Here is a 24,482-nt window from a genome sequence, read left to right on the forward strand (position 1 = left end):
TGAGCCTTAAACTTATTTAGGCTATCAACTTCCACGACAAGGGATGGAAGTCTGTTCCACCAACCAACCACCCGCTGGCTAAAGGCAAATTTCCGCACATCTATCCTACATCTGTCTTTCCTCAATTTGAATTTATGCCCTCTCAGGTGATTATTCTGAGCAAGAGGAAGAATCCCATTGGCATTGAGCATGCTCAAACCATTCAAGGCTTTGTACACCTCTATCAGATCACCTCGCTGGTGCCTAGTCTCCAGACACTGTAATTCGCAAAACTTAAGCCTTTCTTCGTAAGAGCACCCCTTTATTCCATTCACTAATCTTGTTGCCCTTCTCTGTACTCGTTCCAGCAGCTCTACATCCTTCTTGAAATGAGGCCTCCAGGCCTGTATACAGTACTCTAGGTGTGGCCTGACCATTGCCTTATACAAGGGAATAATCACCTCCTTATCCCTGCTAGAAAAATTCCTATATATCATTGACAATACACCATGAGCTACTCTTGCAGCCCATCTGCACTGCTCAGAGAACTTCATATCTGCCTGCACAACCACCCCCAGGTCCCTTTCATTCTCTACCACTGTCAGTGCAGTACCAGAGTTGATACGTTGCTCTGGGGTTGCTGTTTCTCATATGTAGTACTTTACATTTGTCAATGTTAAACTTCATTTGCCACCTCTCAGCCCATCTGCTCAACCTTTCCAGATCCTGTTGCAGCAGCACAGTGTAAGTAGTGTCCTTGACAACCCTGCCAACCTTCGTATCATCTGCAAACTTGGACATTAAGCTTGATATACCATCATCAATATCAATTTATAAATACAGAAAACAATAAAGGACCCAATACTGAACCCTGAGGGACTCCACTAATAACATTAGTCCACAATGAGCAGTGTCCATTAATTACCACTCTCTTTCTTCTTCTCCCTCTCCTAGATGAGTTGACTATTGATGATCATGCTCAGGTAGCTGATAAACTGAATGAGTATTTTGCATCTACATTCAAAATACTCATTGAATGAAGGGAGTGTCAGAAGTTTATCAAATGCTAACAGGGAGCTAAGTGAATTTGTAATAACAGAGCAAAGTGGAGGAGAAATTGTTGAAGTTAAACATAAGGAAGGCACCTGGGGTGGATGGGATCTACTCAATTATCTTAAAGGAGGCAGCTAAGGAAGTAAGCAAAACCTTAGCCATAATTATGGGAGCTTCCTTGGACTCAGGGGAGGTCCCCATGGGCTGGAGGTGTGCAAATGTATCACCAATTTACAAAGAGGGTTCAAAAGGTGACACAAATAACTACAGACCTGTTAGTTTAACTTGTGTTCCGGGGAAAATAATGGAATCACTGGTTAAAGAAGCATTGCAGGATCATCTAGACAAGACTGCAGTAATAGTTAAGACACAGCATGGGTTTGTTAAAGGGAGGTCTTGTCTGACCAATTTGATTGGATACTATGATGAGCCGACCGGGCTAGCCGAGTGGGTAAAGTACCTGCCCGGCAACCCCAAGGTTGCCGGTTCGATTCCCGCCTCGGGCTTGGATCAAAGTACTGCATAAAAACCTTGGGAGGTGCAATATGGCCACAGAAGCCGATGCGACAACAACTACCAAATCAAAAAAAAAAAACCTATGATGTGGTCAGAAAGGAACTGAATGCCAAAAATAATTTTGATATATATTTGGATTTCAGGAAAGCTTTTGATACTGTTACACATGGAAGACTGCTGTACAAATTGGAGAGGTATGGCATTAAGGGTAAGTTACTACAATGGATAAAGGGATGGTTGAGTGGGAGACGACAGAGAATCAATGGACACTGCTCTTAGTGGACAAATGTTGTTAGTGGAGTTCCACAGGGTTTAGTGTTGGGCCCATTGTTGTTTTGTATATTTATCAATGATATTAATGAGGGTATATCAGGTTTAATATCCAAGTTTGCAAATGATACAAAGGTTGGCAGGGTTGTTATCGACAGTAAAGACAGTATGCTACTCCAACTGGATCTAGATAAGTTGGGAAAATGGGCTGAGAAGTGGCAACTGATATTTAACATTGACAAATGCAAAGTACTGCATATGAGTAGCGATAACCGAAAAGAAAAGTACCAAATCTGTGGTACTACACTCATGGAAGTGGAAAGTGAAAAAGACCTGGGGGTAATTGTGCAGTCAAATATGAAATTCACTGAGCAGTGCAGACAGGCTGCCAGGGCGGTCATGGAGTCTTGTCAATATCATCATTCTTCTCTTTCTTGCTTTTCCCCCCTCCCTTTCTCTCAGGTTAATGTAGAATTTTTTTTCTTTTTTGACTGGTGCAGCATAAGCCTCAGGCTTCCTTGCACTATATGACTAATAATAATAATAATAAAATAATGATATATATGAATTTTGCTAGCAGGGACAGGGAAGTGATTATCCTGTTATACAAGGCAATGGTCAGACCACACCTAGAGTACTGTCTACAGGTCTGGAGGCCTCATTTTAGGAAGGATGTACAGTTGCTAGAACGAGTACAAAGGGCAACAAGATTGGTGAGGGGAACAAAGGGATGTTCTTACCAAGAAAGGCTTAAGTACTGCAAATTGCAGCACCTAGAGAGTAGGCACCTGCAAGGTGATCTGATTGAGGTGTATAAGGTCTTGAATGGGTTGAGCAAGCTGAATGCTGATGGGATTCTTCCTCAGACTAAGAACCTTGAAGTGGCACAGTTTCAAATTAAGGAAAGATAGTTGTAGAACAGATGTGCTGAAATTTGCCTTTAGCCAGCAGGCAGTTGATTGGTGGAACAGGCTTACATCTTTTGTTGTGGAAGCTAATAGCCTAAATAAATTTAAGGCTGAGTTGGACAGGCATTTGGAATGAATGGAGGAGTGAAATGGGAGCTTTTATTTATTTTTATTTTATTGCTGATGCTGCATAAGCTTGCTTTCTTGCATTGTATGCCTCTACTAATGCTAAATTATTTTGATTTGTTTAATTACATGTTAAAAAATAAAACCACTTCTCACTTAGGATACTGCTATATGTGATTCTGATTTACTTAAGTGTTTATTTTCCACCTGGTTTTCACTATTGATGCTTGCAATATTCTAGTTTTTCTGAGCTTTGGTAACAGAGATAAAACATGCTTCTTTTGAAGAAGTGTACAAATCACAAACAAACAAACAAAAAAAAAAAAAAAGATTATAATCCCAAAACAGATTACAATTAGATGGAGTGGAAAAAACAGGTCTGAAAGTAATCTGTTATAGTTTTTTTTCTGTTATCTCTTGAAATATATAAAATGAATTTTTCATGCTTTTTATTCTTCTACTTGAACAAACATGTTTAAACTAGCAACAATTTACATATTAAACAATGGATTTTTGTTTAAAAGAAGTTACTTTATTGTGTTCAGAAAGCAATAACAAAATCACAATGCAGACATTGATATTACAGCAAAAGCAAAACTATAGTTCTCTCAAGGACTATGTTAGACGAGCTTTTACTGCATTCATTGCACTTGTAAAAACAAAACAATCTCTCCAATTTGTTTAATTCAAAATAGAACTGATGAGAAAGAAACTATATATGTATATCAGGAAGGTTCTCAAATTATTTGGGAGGCGCAAGAGAGAGAGGATGTCCCCTACTGAATGCTATGCAACTGAAATTGAACAATTGGTTAAGTCTGCATTTCCTCTCATTACATCTAATCATAGGACATCATCACAGTCTCACTAAGATGAAAATATAGCAGGCCAGATTATTTATTATGTTTAAGTGGAACTAATTCTGGAGAATTTAAATTGGACTGCAGTTACTTAAAAGCATCATTAAATTCCAAGAATATCGACACAGTGTTGATATTTTGCTTTCAAATGTTATTTATTTTTTTAATGTTAATTTACAACAGAAACCAACGTTTTTTCAAAAAACCAAACAAATATGTGAATTTATTTTTAAGTTTTTTTTTTTTTTTTTCCTACCTCCTAATAGAAAAATATTTATGGGAAAGATGACTACAGTATATTTCAACTGTCATTGGTTGATTCATAAAATTATAGAATATCAAGATATTCATTTATGAAACAGTGGTATATGATTGGAATGAAATTTAATTGGAAAATAAGCTGAGGTAGCAATAAAAAATAAAAATTGATTGATTTCATTACTAATGATGTTTACAAATTATTCTATTCGAAAGGAAATGAGAACTCATTGGTGATAACAATTGTTTAAATAATACTTGTTAAAAAATATCTGAGAGAGTAAATGAAAAAGATGTAAACAACAGATTACAATTTGAAAAGTTTTTTGAATTACAAAAAACAGAAAAAGTTTAGTTAATTCTAATATTGGAAGGAGTACTAAATACTTCAGTTTAACCTTCCAATGACCAGGTGGGTTCACCATGTGACCCCAATATGCTACTGTTTTTACAATATTTTTCTCAATTAACACCTTAGAGGCTTCACTATTTTTTTTTAGTCAAGTTTTTCAGTTTTTCCCAGATCTCCATGGGATAATTGCTTAAAAATTTTAAATACCTAACTTAGAAGAAAAAAATTTTTGATTGGGGTCACCTAGTGACCCCGTGTGGCCATCAGTGTTATGATATTGTTGTGTATGGAGATTGTGTGTGAAAAGGTGGAACAGAACCAGGGTATGTCTGACACGGGCAAAAGTTGATGACGTAGAGCAGATATCATCTTTTAAGGGCACAAAAGGTGATACTGTTGTACACGTTGGAAAAAATAACATTAAGAGTAAGACATTGGCAGAATATATATATATATATATATATATATATATACTGCCAGAACCTATGCGCCCGATTCTACCGATCGGGCGCACAGGTTCTGGGACCGTAAGTGGCTCGAGAGTTTGCGGATCAGTTCTACAACCAACATTAATAGGGATAGGGGTGTACGGATTCACCCCCTTTTAGAGACTATTATCCTAAAAAAGGATGAACGGTTCCGTACGACTTCCGTTCGAGCCACTTCCGGTTCCACAATGCAAGAGAGCGGAACACGTGAGAATGGAAACATGTGATGCCTACCATTACCCTGCTGATATTTAAAGGTGTACTGAATAATAGAGTACTGCTGAAGACGAAGGCTGGAGCCTTTGAAAGCTACGGGATTTTATCGCTTTTAACTTAGTATATTTTAATGCATTTTAATCTTGTGTTTTAATACTTTTAATATTGTTATACGTATATTAATTTTGTAAATACAGGTTATTGTAAATATAGTTATCAAGATTTGTTTTGTTTTATTTTAATTTTATTTTACTCCATGAAAGGTTGGTGAAAAAACGCTAAGAACGTAATATGAATATACCCAACCTCAGAGGCCTATTTGAGGAGTTAAGACATTGGCAGATTTACTCAACAAGTACAGGTCAATGTTGAAAAAGTTGCTAGTTAGGGTTGAATGTGAAAGTGTCTGCAATTCTGCACAGACATGATAGGAGGGGGTATATGATGACAGCCTTGTCGATCAATTCAGCCCTGGAGAGATTGTGCAAGGCTCAAGGGGCAGAATTTATTTCAGCCTGGTCTGTGCTTGTTGACAGGAAAGACTGCTTCTACAGGGATGGGGTACACTTAAATAGAAAGGATGCAAGAATATTTGCTGATGTTATCGAGGCAGCGTTAGGTGGGTCAGAAAACTGCTAGCTTGAGGAGATACACACACTAAAAGGTTAACAGTGGCCGCAGGCAGAGGCAAAAGTGATTCTTGCATTGCTTCTATCAGAATGAGCAGCAGCCTGGAAAGCAAGATAATGGAGATTTCCAGGACTGCTGGGAGTCATAGTGGAACAAGTAAATACATGGGCTGTTTTAGGGTAACTAAGAGTAGGAACTGGTGCATGTATACTTGCATGTACACCAATGCTAGGAATATAGTTAATAAATTTGATGAGCTTGAAGTGCTAGTCAAGACATCAAAGGCAGATATTGTTGGGATATCAGAGACATGGTGTCGCACAGATATAAGCAGTGAAAAATTGAAATTTGGGGAGTACAATGTGTACAGGAAGGCTATAGGACAGGACAGGAGGGGAGGAGGAGTTATGTTCTTAGTTAAGAAACACACAAAACCTAAGGAAGTGCATCCAATTGATGTTGGTGGACAATGCAATGTTCAGTCTGTTTGGTGTGACAATGCAATGTTGAGTCTGTTTGGGGGTTTCACTGGGAAAGGAAAAATGAGTAGGTGTGTGTTATAGGCCTAATGAATCTGATGAGTATAATGAGCAATTGTGCAGAGAAATAGAGCAGGCCAGTAAATCAGAATGTCTTATAATGGGGGATTTTAACTTTCCAGATATTGTGTGGAACTTGTGGGTTGGTCACTCACACACTAGCAAGACTTTTGTGGATTTATTGGATGACTGTTTTCTACAGCAACATGTTCGAAAGGCAACCAGAGGGAGTAATACTCTTGATCTGATTATCAGCAGTGATTATTCATGCATTAAGAATTTGCAGATAAAGAAACCACTGGGTGACAGTGATCACAATGTACTGATATGGGAATTACTTAAAGATGTAACTACCATCCAGGCTAAAGGGAACTTTTGCTTTCGTAAAGGTGACTACAGGGGTCTCAGACAGTTTTTAAATTCTGTACAGTCTCAGCCATTTTAACGCATGGGTGCACATGGCAGATGCCAGAGGCCTCGGCCTCCTGGGCTTCACTTAGGGTTAGGAGTGAGACTAAGAGAAACCCAGAAAAAATCTGAAAAGGGCCGCATTTGGAAATTCGTTCGGGGGGGGGGGGGGGGGGGGGGGGGGGGGCTGAGAGTTCTTAAAACAGCCCTGCATACAGTGGGATCGACTGATGTTGTTGCAATGTTGAATTCTAGATGAGAAGCCTTCAGGGACTTAATCTTGGAGCTACTAGGCTTTTCATTTCAACTAAGAAATACTGTTCAAGGTTCAGGCCTAAATAGATGTGAGATGAATTAATGATGCTCGTATCAGAGAAAAAAAAAATGTATGGGATACATATAAATTATCAGGTGACACAGAAGCCTATGGCAGATAAAAGATTGTCTGTAATCAAGTCGCAAAGGTGGTTAGGCAGGTGAAGGCAGATTACGAGAAATATTCAGCAAAGGATGCAAAGAAAAACAACAAAAAGTTCTTTACTTATGTAAAATCTAGAAGGAAAGGAATGAATCAGATTGGACCACTTAACATAATGGACTATTGATGATCATGCTCAGGTAGCTGATAAACTGAATGAGTATATTGCATCTACGTTCACACATGAGGAGTTATTCAATGAGAGGAATGCCAGAAGTTTATCAAACTCTAATAGGGAGCTAAGTGATTTCGTAATAACTGAGAGCAAAGTGGAGGAGAAATTGTTGAACGAAAGCACCTGGGGTGGACGGGATCTATCCAGTTATATTAAAGGAGGCAGCAAAGGAAGTACATAAACCCTTAGCCATAATTATGAAAGCTTTCTTGGACTCAGGGGAGGTCCCCATGGACTGGAGATGTGCAAATGTATCACCAATTCACAAAGATGGTTCAATAGGTGACACAAGTAACTATAGACCTGTTAGTTTAACTTGTGTTCCAGGGTAAATAATGGAGTCACTGGTTAAAGAAGCCTTGCAGGATCAACTAGACAAGACTGCAGTAATAATTAAGACACAGCATGGGTTTCTTAAAGGGAGGTCTTGTCTTAACAATTTGATTGCATACTATGAATTGGTCACAAAGGAACAGAATGTCAAATAATTTTGATATCATATACTTGGATTTTAAGAAAGCTTTTGATACTGTTGCACATGGAAGACGGCTCTACAAATTGGAGAGGTATGGCATTAAAGGTAAGTTGCTACAATGGATAAAGGGATGGTTGAATGGGAGATGACAGAGAGTACTATTCAATGGACACTGCTGTTCGTGGACAAATGTTATTAGTGGAATTCCCAAGTGTTCGGTGCTGAGCCCATTGTTGTTCTGTGTATTCATCAATGATATTGATGAAGGTATATCAGGATTAATGTCAAAGTTTGCAGATGATAACAAAGGTTGACAGGGTTGTTAACGACAGTAAAGACAGTATGCTACTCCAACTGGATCTGGATAAGTTGGGCAAATGGACTGAGAAGTGGAAACTGAAGTTTAACATTGACAAATGTAGTACTTTGCATTTGTCAATGTACCCAAAAGAAATGTACCAACTGTGTGGTACTATACTCAGGGAAGTGGAAAGCAAAAGAGACCTGGGGGTAATTGTGCAGTCAAATATGAAGTTTGCTGGGCAGTGCAGACAGGCTGCCAGGGCAGGTCATGGAGTCTTATCAATGATATATAGAAATTTTGCTAGCAGGGACAGGGAGGTAATTATCCCATTGTACAAGGCAATGGTCAGGACACCTAGACTACTGTGTACAGGTCTAGAGGCTTCATTTCAGGAAGGATGCAGAGTTGCTAGAATGTGTACAAAGAAGGGCAACAAGATTGATGAGGGGAACAAAGGGGTGCTCTTACCAAGAAAGGCTTAAGTTCCGCAAATTATTGCACCTGGAGAGTAGGCACCTGCAAGGTGATCTGATTGAGGTATATAAGGCCTTGAATGGGTTGAGCAAGCTGAAAACTGATGGGATTATTTCTCTTGCTCAGAATAATCGCCTCAGAGGGTATAAATTCAAATTGAGGAAAGACAGTTGTAGAATAGATATGAGGAAGCTTGCCTTTAGCCAGCAGGTGGTTGATTGCTGGAACAAACTTCCATCTGTCGTAGAAGTTGATAGCTTAAACAGATTCAAGGCAGAACTAGACAAACATTTGGAGCGAGTGGATGGGTGAAATGAGAAGGGTGTGTATTTTTTGTTTTTTTTGGCTGATGCTATATAAGCTTGCTTTCTTGCATGATGTGCTCTTGCTAATATACACAAATTTCATTATGTCATGGAGAGTTGCAAATTGCATTCAGATCGTGTGTACGATACAGTTCTTATTGCTGACTATGTTGTAGTGCTATATGGAACTGCACAACAAATTGTGTTCACTGAAAAATGATAGTTTTATGGAGCATTATGCCCAAACAAACAGTGTTTTCGTTTAACAATAAATCCTCATTCTTAAACAATCCTTAAATCATTTTTATTTTCATTCTTAAATAATCCTTATTTAATTCTTCAGTCAATTTCCTTACCCTAACATACTGCATACAGTTAGGGAAATTTGCAAAAGCTTGCAGTTATAGTCAAAATCCAGGAAAAAGAAGCAAACAATGGAGAAATGTATACATGACAAAGTTGCTGACCTACCAACATTCCACAATTTAGACGAATGATCATGTAGTGAGAAAGCAGGCTGCCAATGGCTTTCAGACTTTCTAAACCTTTGCCACATTTTTTTACAAAAATGTTTCTAACACACACACACACACACACACACACACACACACACACAAGTTCTCAATGGTTCTTTATCAATAACTAATCCTGTAATTAATCCTTCAATCATCATTAATTCAAGTGTAAGATATTCAGACTCCAGAGTTAATTTGGCTGGGTAGTGGAAAATGAAACCTGAGGGTAACGGTGCAGTCAGATATGAAATTCTCTGAGCAGTGCAGACAGGCTGCCAGGACAGCTCATGATTTTTTTAATAATATACAGGAATTTGCTAGATGTAGGAAGGGTTTTTTTTTTTTTGCAGATGCTTTATAAGCTTGCTTTCTTGCATCATATGTCACTATTAATACTAAAAGGTGATGGGCAGGACAAATCTGGAATACTGCATTCAGCTTTGGAAACCTCATTTTAGGAATTATATTAATCTTGTTTATACTCTGGCACGACCACCAGATCTGTAGAGTTTACAAACATTAATCATATTTAGCAGTCATGGGTTGAACCCTGGTCCATTCAACGAGTATGTATTACTCTGCACTCACGCTGCTGACCACTCGGCTATGTCAGGTCTAATCTATTGGAAAGGGTGCAAAGATGAGCAACAAGATTAATTGGGGCACAAATGGATATTCCTACCAAGAAAGACTGGTGTTCTGTAAATTGTTGTCTCTGAAAACCAGGCACTTGGTGACCTGATTGAAATGCATAAGGCTTTAAAAGAGCTAAGTAAATTAAATGCTGATTGCACCTTTACTCTTTCTCAGTTGAAGCACACAAGGGGGAATAAATTTAAATTGGAAATGGATGACCACAGACTAGATGTTTAGAAATTGACTTTCAACCAGAGTTAAATTTTCTGGCGGGGAAAAAACTTCCACCTAGTGGTGTGGAGGTAGGTTGTTTGAATAATTTTAGGGAGGTTTTAATAAATTACACTACCCGACAATTTTTTTTTCCGTCATATCTCTGGAACGAAAGTTGGCTATTCTAAACAAAATTAATGTCCTGATTATGAAAACATCAATCTTTTACTTCTGCCATGTCTACATCAAAAGATGTGTGCATTTTTTGAATTCCTTGTTTTTATACAATATCAGCAATTACACGTGGTTTAATTATTACACACAATATATATTACTTAGACATGTTTCTCACTCAATGATTTCCTTTTATACTCCAGATTGCTTTCCCGTTTAAGGAACCAACAGTAATCTCCTATGATGGCAGAGTTCCAGCAACTTTGGTATTGTTTTTACATTGCAGATATCCTGGTGGAAGCGCTCTCCTTGTTCATCACTGACATCTGCTAAGTTTTCAAGAAAGAAATTCAGATGGGAATGAAGGAAATGCATTTTCAATGACATTCGGCATCCATGTTCTTGTATCATTTCAGCAAGTTTGTCACCCATTGCTCATAGTTCTCTTCTCTTCTTTTCTCTTTCCAAGGAATCCGTGTACCTTGAAAGATTTCCATGCAGCCAGTTCAACATCATTCAGGTTTCTTTGAAATTCTTCATCTTTTAGGAACTATGAAAATTCCTTCCTTCGGCTTTGCATGAGATAAATTTGGAAACATTTTCAGTAAATATGCAAATTCTCTGCTTTCTTTATCCAGTGGTTTAGTGAAATTCTCAATCAGTCCAAGCTTGATATGTAAAGGGAAAGAAAAACCTTTTGTGGATCAAACAATGGAACATAATTTACATTGCTTTTGCCAGGAATATATTCATCTCTCTTGTCCCAGTGTTGTTCAACGTAATGTTTGGCTGTTGCAAGACTATCCCACAAACACAGGAAACAACAGTATTTAGTGAAACCACCTTGCAACCAAAGGAGCAGTCCAATCACTTTGAGATCACCACAAATATTCCAACCATAGTCATTGTAATGTATAGCAGCAAGAATCTGGGACATACTATTGTACGTTTCTTTCAGGCCAACAGCATGAACAAGAGGAACTGATGGTAAAGTATTTACATTATGAAGCAATACTGCTTTCAAACTTAGCTTTGATGCATCAATGAACAAACACCATTCAGAGGTATTGTGATCAATGGTCAGTTCGTGCATAAGACCAATGACGTCTTTGTAGATACACACGTTTTCCATTGCAAAATATCTTGAAAATTCTTCATTTCGCTTATGTATATTGTAATGTTTGTACCTTTGGCGAGTAAGTTCCACTGTTGTAGTCTGGATCCGAGTAATTCAGCCTTCTCTTTGGGTAAGCCAAAGAGAAGTTGCTTAATTCTTCTTGTGGCGCCGTAGCCAGGTGGGAAGGAGCAGCAGTGCATAGCACACGCTTCTTGATTAGACCGGGGTTCGAGCCCGTCACCACCAAATACGGAAGATGCGGAAAGGTCAGGGAATGACCACCGCATATCCCAGAGCAATATGGCCTTAGTTGCTAATGCTCCTAAAAAACCAAATAACAATTCTTCTTGTTCAATATAGTGTGGGGCCTTTTCTTTTTCTGGCTCGTAGTCCAAATCACATGAAGTATATGGTTCCGTGACATCTGGTAAAACAATTTCTTCAGTACCTTCATCACTACTTCCAATACCCCAAGATTTTGGTGGCACAGGTACTAGCAGTTCTTTACCATGTGGCACTGGCCTAATTGCTGAAGGGATATCTGGATATTTGATGCAATGCTTGCTCTTTTTTGGAAATACCTTTTATTTTTGTCATGCAGAAATAGCAGTCATCGAAATGATTCTTTGGCTCAGCGCCACACCATAGGGATGGCAAAAGGCAGTGCTCTCAGCTTACCATATAACCACAGCCTTAAGTTCGTTGTACAAGTAATACAACAGATATGTGGAGCCCAATTTTTTTCTTGGTTACCGATCTTGCAGCTGGAGTACAATGAATATGCAACTTTTGTGACATTGTATATTTTCTTCCTCTGAGTTTTTGGGGTTAAGAAGTTGTCTGGGTGATTGATGCAAGTTCTGTGCTTTGTCTTCTCCATTTTAACAATGCATTAACCTAAAACAGTAAAAGCAATTGGTAAATTTGAACAGAATGTGAATTTTTGTAGCATAGTTTATCATACGTTATATATTGAACAGTTGAATGGTGTAATGAAATTAATAAAAATACACACTTGTCTGGAAAAGTTCAACAAAATCAAAATACGCTATATTGCAAGAACAGTAATGATGTACTTAACTTTTAGCCCAATAAACAAAACCAACAAAAAGTTAATAAGTTTAAAAATTGTATTTCAAACAGTAATGATATCTTTGTACAGAATCCAGTTATCTATCTATATCTTAAAACTGAGATGTGAAGGAAATTTTTATGATTGATTTTAAAAATTCTATACATAAAACTTGACCAGAAACAACCATTGACTAACTACCCAACATGTAAAAATCATGCTGGGTAGTGAATTATTGAAGGGCTGGGCAAATGATTTTTTTTTTTTTTTTGGTGGTCCTGTAAGCTTTGCTTACTTGCATCATACTGCTAATGTTAATACTATGATCTGATGGAGAGGTGGTCAAAGCAATGAAAGCTACTCTCCAATGAGCACACAACAAGAAAACCAAAGTTTAAAGCATACTGTGTTGTGTTATAACAAGTGCCAACTTGGGCTCTTGGGTCAAGCAGATTCACTGAGCTAACCCACCTTTCCCCATAAGGGTGGACTTAACTTCCATGATCCCTAGACATGGTCCAGGGCATTGTTTTTGTATGTTAAAAAAAAAAAAAAAAATATATATATATATATATATATATATATATATATATATATATATATATATATATATATATATATATATAAATAAATAAGATTATTTGCCATTTAAATTATTCTGCAGAAACGCACACACAGCCATTAAGTTTTGTTTGAATATGAATAAACTAAGTGTTTAAGCTTTATCATACTACATGATATGACATTTAAATCCACCCCCACACCAAATTTATTACCCACTTTTCTGTGCCTAAAATATCTGAAATAAATTATTGTAATCCAGAAGGTAAGGTCTAACTTTATTTAGAATAACAGCTGTAAAGCAAACCTGTTCTTACAAAATCTGAAAAGACAGCATAATTTATAATCGTTACTGTTGTGATAGTGAAGCAGTAAATAAAATACCCATTTATCTTGGTTATCTTCTGCAATAAAGTGCCAGCGAAGGGATAACAGAAAGGATATAAGTACAACTCCAAAAAAAAAAAAAAAAAAAATAAGTAATTAATTAAAACTATATATAATTCTTTTAATATTTCTACCTTGTTAGCAAAAAACTTGCCATATACAGTTACTGTATTTTTAAAATTTTAAAGTACATTATAATAGTTATAATCAACAGCATATCTTATACCAGTCTTCAACATTGTGAATATTATTAGCTCCAAAAGATGGCAATTCTTTTTGCTATGCAGTAATGGTACTATTATGCTAATTATGTAACATACCAACTGTGTGGTACGACACTCAGGGTAGTGGAGAATGAAAAAGACCTGGGGGTAATTGTGCAGTCAGATATGAAGTTTTCTGAGCAGTGCAGGCGGGCTGTAAGAGTAGCTCATGGGGTCTTGTCAATGATATATATGTATATAGGAATTTTGCTAGCAGTGATAAGGAGGTGATTATCCCCTTGTATAAGGTAAGGATCAGGCCACACCTTGAGTACTGCATACAGGTCTGGAGGCCTCATTTTAGGAAATGATGTTGAGCTACTAGAATGAGTACAGAGAAGGAGAGCAATTAGATTAGCAGGTGGAACAAAGGATTGCTGTTAAGAAGATAGGCTCAACTTCTGCAAATTGTAGCATCTGGAGACTAGGCACTTGCAAGGTGATCTGATTGAGATGTATAAGGCCTTGAATGGTTTGAGTAAGTTCAGTGCTGATGGGATTCTTCCTCTTGCTCAGATTCTGCACCTGAGGGGGCATAAATTCAAATTGAAGAAAGATGGTTGTGGAATAGAAGTGCAGAAATTTGTCTTTTTCCAGCAGGTGGTTGATAGTTGGAACAAACTTCCATGTGTTGTTGTGGGAGTTGATAGCTTAAATAAATCCAAAGCTCAACTAGACAAACTTTTGAAGTGAATGGATGGGGGAAATGGGAAGGTTTTTTTTTTTTTTTTTTTTTGGCTGATGCTAAATAAGCTTGCTTTCTTGCATCATATGCTTCTACTAATACTAATGTATATACATCAGTCTTCTTGTATTTATGAAAAGAAGATATGTTATCTGAGAAACTAAATTACAAAACGTTCATTATCATCTATGGCAATTTTAGCATGGTGCTGCAAGCCTTGGGGTTAGTATTTCTAATCAGAGAGAGAAAGTAATCCATTATCAAAAGGACACATACACACTATTGCTTTTATACATTTTTCCAGCAGCAGATTTAGGCATAACTAAGTGTCTCCTTAGAATTTCAGTGCACCAACCTACCCACTGAAGGTACAAAGTAAAGAGTTAACATGTATTTAAAATTTAATAATTCATTAAAAAATGGATTAGGAGGAGAGGCTTGCATTACAGTTTTGTGCAAGCAGATATACAACTGTGTATTTTTATATCATGTGGAGTCCCAAAAAAAAAAAAAAAAAAAAATATATATATATATATATATATATATATATATATATATATATATATATATATATATATTTCTACTTAAAGCCCACAAAATGAAATTCTCTGAGCAGTGTAGACAGTGCCAGGACAGCTCATGGGATTCTGTCAATGATATACAAACTTTTCTAGCAGAGATAAAGAGGTGATTATCCCTTTGTACAAGGCCATGGCTTTGGCTGCATCTTGAGTACTGTATACAGGTCTGGAAGCCTCACTACTAAAGGACACCCCCCCCACACACACACACGCCCTGTCTCAAAGAACCCTTTTTTATTGCTAAAATATTTTTATATTTTTATTTATGTAAAGGTGGTATTTTTGTCCATTTCTTTACCAATGCAGTGGTCAATTCTAATACTGATGTAGGCATGTATACCACACCAAAGTTTCAGTTCATCCTAAAGGTATTCACCAGAGTTAAGGTTGAGGCTCTGGATAGACTAATGAAACTTTTTGCATGTCCATGTCTTTAAACCAAGTGGCTACAGACTGTGAAGATCATGCACTGTAAATGTTGAAAAAGAAAAAAAGGTCCTCCCCATATTGCTGTTACAGTATAGGAAGGGCAGAATTTTCAAGAGTGGCACTACACTGCATGGCAGTTGCTATTCCAGGAACAACTAATAGTCCAAGCCCAAACTACAAGGTGGTGACAACACCTCCAAATTTTACAGTTGGGAGAGCATGCCCTGGTGAATAATTCTCTTTGGGTATCTGCCAAATATGGCCAAAAAAGATCCAAATATGGTCATCAGATTTTCATAGAAGCATTTCACAGACTGATACGGCTAAAGGAATTCACTGCAACTATTTTACTGCAGTCAATATACCAAAGATAGACCATGCATTTTTTTTTTTTTTTTAGAAAGTGTGCATGTGTGATCTTGTGATGCACACGTTAAAACCCAAAACCACACCAAAGTTTGAGGCTCTGGATAGACTAATGAAACTTTTTGCATGCCCATGTATTTAAACCAAGTGGCTACAGACTGTGAAGATCATGCACTGTAAATGTTGAAAAAGAAAAAAGCCCTCATAAGTAGTGTAATAACTTGATTAAAAAAAAAAGTGTTCTGTTGCAAGCATTTACTAAACCTCTTTCAATAAAAGAACTGATTCTGGCAATACAATCTTGAAGGGTTAAGCTGAAATTGATCATTGTGTATCATTTAACTACCTCTCCACATCACATAAAAAAGGCCTGTGTTTTCAAATCCAGTCATGGTGGGAAGAATTTTTTTTTTTTTTTTTTTTAGGCAAGACATTTTTTACACTCTGGCCTAGCTAGCAAGTCTAGGGGGGAAAACTGCATGCAGTGGTGCATTCAGAAATTTTATTTTTGTAGGACTCACTTTGGCATTAGTAGTGGTATATGACACAAGGAAGTAAGCTTATACAGAATCAGCAAAAAAAAAAAAAAATAAAAAACACCTTCCCATTTAACTAGATGGAAGTTTTTATTCCAGCAATCACCACTTGCTGGCTAAAGGCAAATTTCCACTCATCTGCAACTGTCTTCCCTCAATTTGAATTTATGCTGCCTCAAGTGCGTAATCTGAGCAAGAGAAAATCTCATCAGCACTGAGCTTGCTCAAACCATTCAAAGCCTTATACACCTCAATCAGATTGCCTTGCAGGTGCCTAGTCACCAGATGCTGCAATTTGCAAAACTTAGCCTTTCTTGGTAAGAGCACCCCTTTGTTCCCCTCACCAATCTTGTTGCCCTTCTACGCACTCATTCCAGCAGCTCTACACCTTCCTAAATTGAGGCCTCCAGACCTGTATGCAGTACTCAAGGTGTGGGCTCACCATTGCTTTATAAAAGGGGATAATCACCTCCTTATCCCTGCTAGCAAAGCAAAGTTCCTATATATCACTGACAAGACCCCATGAGCTGTTCTAGCAGCCTGTCTGCAGTGCTGTGAAAACTTCATATCACTACAGTGTATGTAGTTTGCAGACAATACACCAATTCCTTATAGCCTTAGTTGTTCTGGTGCAAAAATAACTATGCACCTGCCTTCTCTATTGTTCTCATAGTATGGTCCTGAAAAGTTCTTTTGTTACCACATGGTACTTTACTCTGAGGTTACTGCTACCCATATGCAGTACTTTGCATTTGTCAATGTTAAATTTCAGTTACCACTTCTTAGCCCATCTGCCAAAATTTTCTAGATCCTGTTGCAGCAGTGTACTGTCATTACTGTCATTAACCACTCTGCCAACCTTTGTATCATCAACATTAGTTTTACAAGCATCAGCACATGGCAGTACAACAATATAATATAAACCAATATTCTTGGTGGGGGGGGGATTTAGCTGCTTATGATTTTTTGTGTTTCTTCCTATGGAAACTCAGGTCTTTTTGTTCAATAAAATAGCTAAATCGACCATACAGTGTTGTAGTTTGCAGACAATACACTAATTCCTTACAGCCTTAGTTGTTCTGGTGCATAAATAACTATGCACCTGCCTTCTCCATTGTTCTCATTGTATGGTCCCAAAAGGTTCTTTTATTAAAAGAGGTACATGCAATCCAAACCCTGCAGCCACAAATACAAAATAGGCCAAGGAAGACCTATATTTTATAAAATATTAAGAATTATAAAGTGTATTTAACCTATTGAGCTGCTAGCTTAGCATTTGACAGATGTCACTTTAATTTCCCCCCCCCCCTTTAATTTGTAAAGGAAATCAAATTCTCCCAGGGACTCACATCTGGTGAGTATGGGCTTGGCAAACCCAGGGTCCTGAGCTGGATATCATTATTCTTCTCTTTCTTGGCGATTCCTTCCGCCCCCATCTCAGGTAACTCGGGAATTTTTTTCCAGCTGGATCGGCACAAGCCTCAGACTTCCTTGTACCATATGGCTAATAATAATAATAATAATAATAATAATAATGTACCTTGGCCCACCAATATTCTCTGAGTATACAGTATTTTCTATTTATGAGACATTAAATTTTTATTTGGCATTTAACAGACACCATGTGAGCAAAAGTATCGACCTTTCTTCTAGGCAACTCCCATTCCCACATGGTGCAGGTGAGATGCCAGTTATAGGTGTCTAATCTTATCATAAAGGTTTTGATTTCACAGATCACACAAGGATCAGCTGACAAAAACAGGTATTCACATTGCACTTGTCAGATGACACACTAGCATCACAGTTTCAATCTGGAGAATTTAAAATTAAAAAAAAAAAAAAAAAAACACCAATAAATTTTATTATTAAATAGTTGCTCTCATGTTTTTTCATTTGATATTTTTTAACTCTATTTAGCAAATCGTAGTTAATAGAGCACAATTTTCAACACTTCAGTAAAAAAGGTAAAAATAAATTTTTTATAATTACAACAAAAAAAAATCACTCCTACTCATTTATAACAGGTCACAGATGCCTTGTTATAAATGAGTAAGAGTGATGGAAGGTTAAATTAAATTATGCTATAAAAATACACCATTATTAAAATAAGAGAAACAAAAATATTGAATTATCAATAAATTCAATGTCTATAAAATAGTGACATCTCAGCTAGGAGGCATCCAAATTTGATAATGTAAAATTATCATTATATGATGCAAGGAAACCTGAGGCTTATGCCCACCAGCCAAAAAAAAATTTCTGAACTACCCCAAGAAAGAAAGAAAGAAAGAAAGAAAGAGAGAGAGAGAAGAATGACAAAATTAAGTTCTGTACTACATTGATACACTGATTTAATTTATTAGTAGTTAAACACAGTGTTAATCTGCCCACAATACAATATATCTGATAAATAATCTAGTTATTATTCATTAATTCAAAAAGTACTTGGGAAGAAGCATGGTGAAAAATAAAGTTAGATATAATATTTTTAATGAAAAAGTAGTTAGGCACTGTCCTTACTCTTTGCCTTGGATCAATTAAGGATTTGAGGCTACAGCTAAAGGTCCTGTTATCTATATAATATTAGATCAAAAATATTGATTAATTAACATTATATATTTATGAAAAAATAGCATTTGTGATATTGCCCACAGATGTCAATATTCCTAGTTACACTTCTGGTAATTGTCATTCAATTTCTTTTAATGTTGTACGAACAAATGAATAGCACACGTTTTATGGTTTTAAAAACATTACGCATGTACTAGTCGGATTATTATTTTTTTGTATTTTTAAATATAATAATTAATGGTTGGTGAGCTGTATACAATTTCAAATTAAAAATAGCAAAACTTGACAACTCGCAGCCATTGCGCTAATCAGTATTAATATTTTTGAAATTATAATTACTACCTATAAAATAATACTGATATGAAAAAAATACATATATGAATTCAGTTTTTCGGCGCTTGCGAAGGTTGGCGCCTGTCCTCGTTTACCACAAAATACTCAAAAATAAAGTAAAAATTACCTCTTTAATTAAATTGCTATTTTTTACCGCTATGAGAAGGCAATATATTATTTAAAATATTATTATTTTTTTATAATTTCATATAGTCTGATATAGTCTGTGGCGATTCGATGCTCTTATCTCCCAACTCTTATGCGAATACACAGGAGTGATTCAATCTTCTGTAAGAATAACAAGTTCATTACTAGAAAAAATTAATCAATTGTTTAGTGAAAAGGATGTCTCGCCTTTATTTTCTCATTTTGACATTTCCTACATTACACGTTGGACCAATCTGTTATATTTTCTTATAATAAAGAGGCCTCAAATTGAGTTATCTTTAATGCCGATTTAGGGGTCTGAAACCCCTTGCACACATATTTTAGAGACCCAAAAATAAGGTGTGGGGAGATCGCTAGACTAACAGTGATCCTCTTGGGACCAACCTAGAGAAACTGTGCCTTGATAAATCCAGCGATGGTGATATAACGTAGCCTCTGTGAGTAACTCAAAAATAAAGTATTTCAGAGTGAAACAGTTACGAAGATGAAACAGATAGGGGTCAAAACGATCCCACCTGACCGCCAATGATTTAAATTGATCACGGTTAATTTTGTTAGAGAGAGAGAGATGCGTATACATAGGAGTGATAAATTCCTCCAAAAAATATTTTTGATACTGAATCGCTCAGCCCATCATATCATACAGTTTGTCAACTCAGTACATATTCATAAAAAGAAATTATATTTCATGCTTATTTATGTAATAGTATTTAATGTTTTATTATACTGTATTTTATTTCGCTTGCACCTGGGTCTGAATCCCGGATACAACACAATATATAAATGAGGCACAGTAGGAAAGGCAAGAATTTGTAAGGGCTGGGATAAATACATCTTGCAAGGCTAAAATCATAAATATCAGTGTAACCTGAGCTTAACCTGAAGTGGATAAACGTCAGGGGATGGCAGCCTATGGTACTGGTACTAAAAACGTCACGAAAGGTTCCCCCGAATAAGGAGATAATTTTTAATTTAACCATCTACTCTTGTTTCTTTTTAATTTCGATATTTACCTCCTTACCCCACCCGAAATGCCAGTCAGATTCCTTATCTATCCTGCGTGCATCCAGTTTTACCCATTCCACAAGGTCAAAATCATATAAATATCAATCATAAGTTTTCTTACACACTGGGAGAAATCGCCAGATAAAAAAAAAAAAAAAAGGAAAGAAAAGAAAAGAAAACCCCACCACTAGCACCAGCTCTGGATTGAGGTAAAACGGTGCGCCTAGGAGAGGTATATATTCAGCGCCCTGTACCACAACTATTTTTTCTGTTTCTTCAAGCAGTTTTCCTTTGGACCATGGCACATCAGGCAAGCCAATAACCCAAGCTGGCTCATTATCTCTCAAGATCTCTGAACAAAGAACCTGATACTGATGAATCGGGTTCTTTGGCCTTCCACTTGCTGAGGAAGAATACCATCATACCATCCCTGAAAGGTTGATTTATAAAGTCCTCTTATATCGGTATAATTTCCCACCCTCCTTATATGGGTATAAAGTTGGTGAGAAAAGGTAGATTTTTCGAAGCACCATTCAAAAATAAACTCGTTATCGAAGTAGTTTTATGTCTAATATCAGAAATAAATATTAAATTTGTTCCAGAGCAACTGCACCACTGTATCTCGGTAAATCCAGTTTTGTTGAACAGCCATTCGAATTTTATCATTGTACAACCATTGCCTATTATAAATCTCCGAAAAAATTGTCTTAACAGATTGCAGAAACGCTCTTTTTGATTATTAGTATTAGCAGAATGATGCAAGAAATATTTTCTTATCCTTTCTAATAAATGTATTTTTTAAAAATTTATTCAAACTTCATATTTCCACAACGGTAGATATACGTTTATTCGAACGATCAATTACTCTCTGGCATAAGGAAAATTTCCAAATCGGTTCTGCAACCATTCTTTTCCAATATATGTCTCTTTGCCGTATGAGGAAGAGTCACGATACCATCATTTAGTTTATTCAACCCTTTTAAAACTTGAAACACTCCAGTCAGATCTCTATGCAGATGCCTTGTTTCTGCAATTTACAAAATCGTAGTCTTTCTTTATAAGACCACCCTGTTGTTCCCTCAGTTAATTTGTGGAGCTTCTCTGCACCATTTCCAGTAGTTTTCCACACCGCATGCAGGTGTGGAAACCCTGAACGAGGTTTCCACATCTGCATGCGGTATTCAAGATATGGCTTAACCACCGCCTTATACATTGGGATAATGGCATCTTTATCCCTGCTAGCCCCATGAGCGGTCCTAGCAGCATGTCTGCAAACGATGCTCACATCATTCTTTTGATTATTCAAGAACGGCTCAGTGACTCAGGGGCGGGCCGTCCCTAGGGTGACAACGTTCAAGGGGCGCCTGAAAACCTGAAACTTACATACGCATATGAAGAAAATTTTAATGGGAGCACAAAATTGCAATTGGCACCCAGGCGCCACATACCCTAGGAACGTCCCTGCTGAGTGACTCCACCATTATTGACACCTCCAGTGTATTTTAATACATATGTTTAGGCATACATTAATATTTTTAACTTATGACCGATGAAGTTCGGATTCTCGTGATGGTCAAAGATGTCCAAAGATTGACCATTATTGACAATAAATACTATGTAGAATCACTCTTACTTTCATTTCATAAATGTAATATTTATGAAATGAAACACAGTTGTCGGGCACTGTAAGCCAACAATATATACAGTGTTGTAGAGTAAGTTTTTGTGATGCAGGCTGTGTCGGGGATTTAGGTAGTCTAGTGCCCTGAAGCACATTTTAAGAGACCCTAGAATCAGGTCTCGGAATGGACCAGAGTGCATCGGAACGCCTTTCCGAATAGTCACACTCGTCGGTATTGTCATGTGCATAAAACATTCCATTTCAACCCATGCCTAAAATAAGGTCGCGGGGGACCCCTGGAAGAATAATAATCCTGCTAGTCCATTACTCTCCCCCAACCTCTTTAGACTCTCAGAGCAACTACAGGGGGAAAAATACCAGCCTTAAATACAAGTTAAAGATGAAATGCTAAACACCAAAACCTGGTGGTAGTTAAAGTAGGGTTTACCTTTTGTATGCAATATGATGCAAAATGCGCGGTGCCATCATTTAAATTTTTTTTTTTTTTTTTTTTGCTTACAAAAAATTTAAAATATGATAAATGCGTTGTGATTTTTACTCGCTTGTGATATTCAGTGAAATTCAACTAGTGGCGAAACTACGAAACTTGTAAGTTAATTTTCGTGAATTGTGCCGTTACAGAACTGCAAAATTCACGAAAGTTCCTCACTCCTTTAACAACAATACCAAACTAATACGAAAGGTCAAGGTGCCTTGATGTTTATCAGGGCGACTTAACCTTTCGCTTCCCCCTTCTCCCAGTAGCATCTGATAGTATGACAGTTTCGCCACTGAGTTCAACATATGTAGGATGAAAATGTGCATCACATAAAATATTAAAATCGGCAATCTAAAAAAATATTTGCGCTTCCATTTGTCATCAAGCACTTTATATTTCGTTCGGCCACTAAGCGATATTAATATTTCACTCTTTTTTTGAGATAATGCAATAAATCCTCTCCATTTAGAAACTTATATAACGTAGCTCTTTTCGCTGTTTTGTTTAACATGCAGTTCCAATCATAGGTGCGCACAAGGGGAAAATAAAGCCCCCCACCCAAGAATGTTATTTTGTTATATAATTGTACTGTCGCATAATTGTGAAAGGCGTCCCCCCTCTCTCTCCCAAAAAAAATTCTACGTGCGCCAATATTTCCAATTTTTTTTTTTTTTTTTTTTTTTTTGCACGCTTATAGTGCGGGTGGTGTATTCAAAATCAAAAAAACTATTCGGACAGATTGTTTTGTTCTAAAAATTTCTTAAAATTACCGAATAGCTTTATTCTTACAACTCAAAACTCCTAAATAAATGAGCAGCACAACTACTTTCTCTATACACTATAAGACTGCCTAGAGTACAAACTGAAAATTTATATTTTATTTAAATACAACGTACAGCTTCTGCTTACCTTTCTGAGTAATTGTTTTCAGCCTCTGATACTTCTGATCTGTAATTTCATACTTTGCTTTCCATTCAGCAATATCGGCTTTTCGGGAACGCCTTTTATCATCCATTCTTAGTAAATCGCTAACTATGGAAAACCAGGGGGGAGAGAATTTTATATGAATAAACAGGTTTCTTTAATTCTGCACGGCATTTGTTAGATTTAATCATACAACTCTTCTCCTTCCTCGTTACAGCAAAATGCTAAAAGTTTACCACTACCTCTTCCACGCCCACTGCACGTAATTCCTTTCGTGCACAATTGCTAGTGACATTTCCTCTTGCAAAATTTATCATTTTGGAATCATTCACTGTCCATATAATTTAGTTTAGGTACAACGAACCTCCATCTTAATCCTCTGGGAAGTTTTGGCCGGCAAACTGTGGAGCATAATATATTCTACACTAAATGAAAGCCAACACACAAATGACATTCTACCGTCCTATTACTAGAGCGGCTTTCCACTGGAATCATCCTTAATTCATTTCCGCTGTTGTTCAAGAGACGTCATTTTTGTTTTGTACATCTAAGATATTTTGCTCTTTGCTGTTTATTTAATCTATTAATAATTTTTAAATTTAATCAAAAGGGGAAAAATCAAAATTCAGGAATAAATAAAGCAGGTAGCTATTTGTCATAATTATTTCCAAGTACGCGATTCGCCGATTCTCTAAGAAGGTGTGGCCAAAAGTTTTCACAATTTAAACATGCCACTTGTTGCTTGTACAGTAGTTTACTTTCGATTAGAAAATAAACTACTGTACAGTACTTTCCTTGCAAAAACTTTCACAGGGTGAAAGTTTTTAAAAGGAAAATAAGGCCGATTTAGCCATAAGTTGAATGAAACGACTACTCAGGTTCCGTCTCTGAATACCCCCCCCCCCCATTATATATTTTGAAACTTTTTGATTGTTTAATACCTCGATAATGTTTTTTCAAATTTAGAGTTTAATAAATAAATCAGTGTGTATATATGCTATATTAATTTATT

The 24,482-nt window shown here is 36.7% G+C and overlaps 1 protein-coding gene across 1 annotated transcript in view; it reads right to left on the bottom strand.

Annotated features, from left to right (window-relative positions):
- Positions 1–23,937, bottom strand: part of LOC150087390 (uncharacterized) — a 208,233-nt gene extending 184,296 nt beyond the window's left edge. Inside the window, exon 1 of the mRNA XM_090372039.1 lies at positions 23,456–23,937. Coding sequence (XP_090228165.1) covers positions 23,456–23,561 — 106 coding nt within the window. The 5' untranslated portion in view covers positions 23,562–23,937. The remainder of the gene's footprint in view (positions 1–23,455) is intronic.
- Between the last annotated feature and the right edge of the window lie 545 nt (positions 23,938–24,482).

This window comes from Mastigoproctus giganteus, chromosome 4 (genome assembly GCF_048544385.1).
Source record: "Mastigoproctus giganteus isolate SK-2022 chromosome 4, ASM4854438v1, whole genome shotgun sequence".
Lineage (NCBI taxonomy): Eukaryota > Metazoa > Arthropoda > Arachnida > Uropygi > Thelyphonidae > Mastigoproctus > Mastigoproctus giganteus.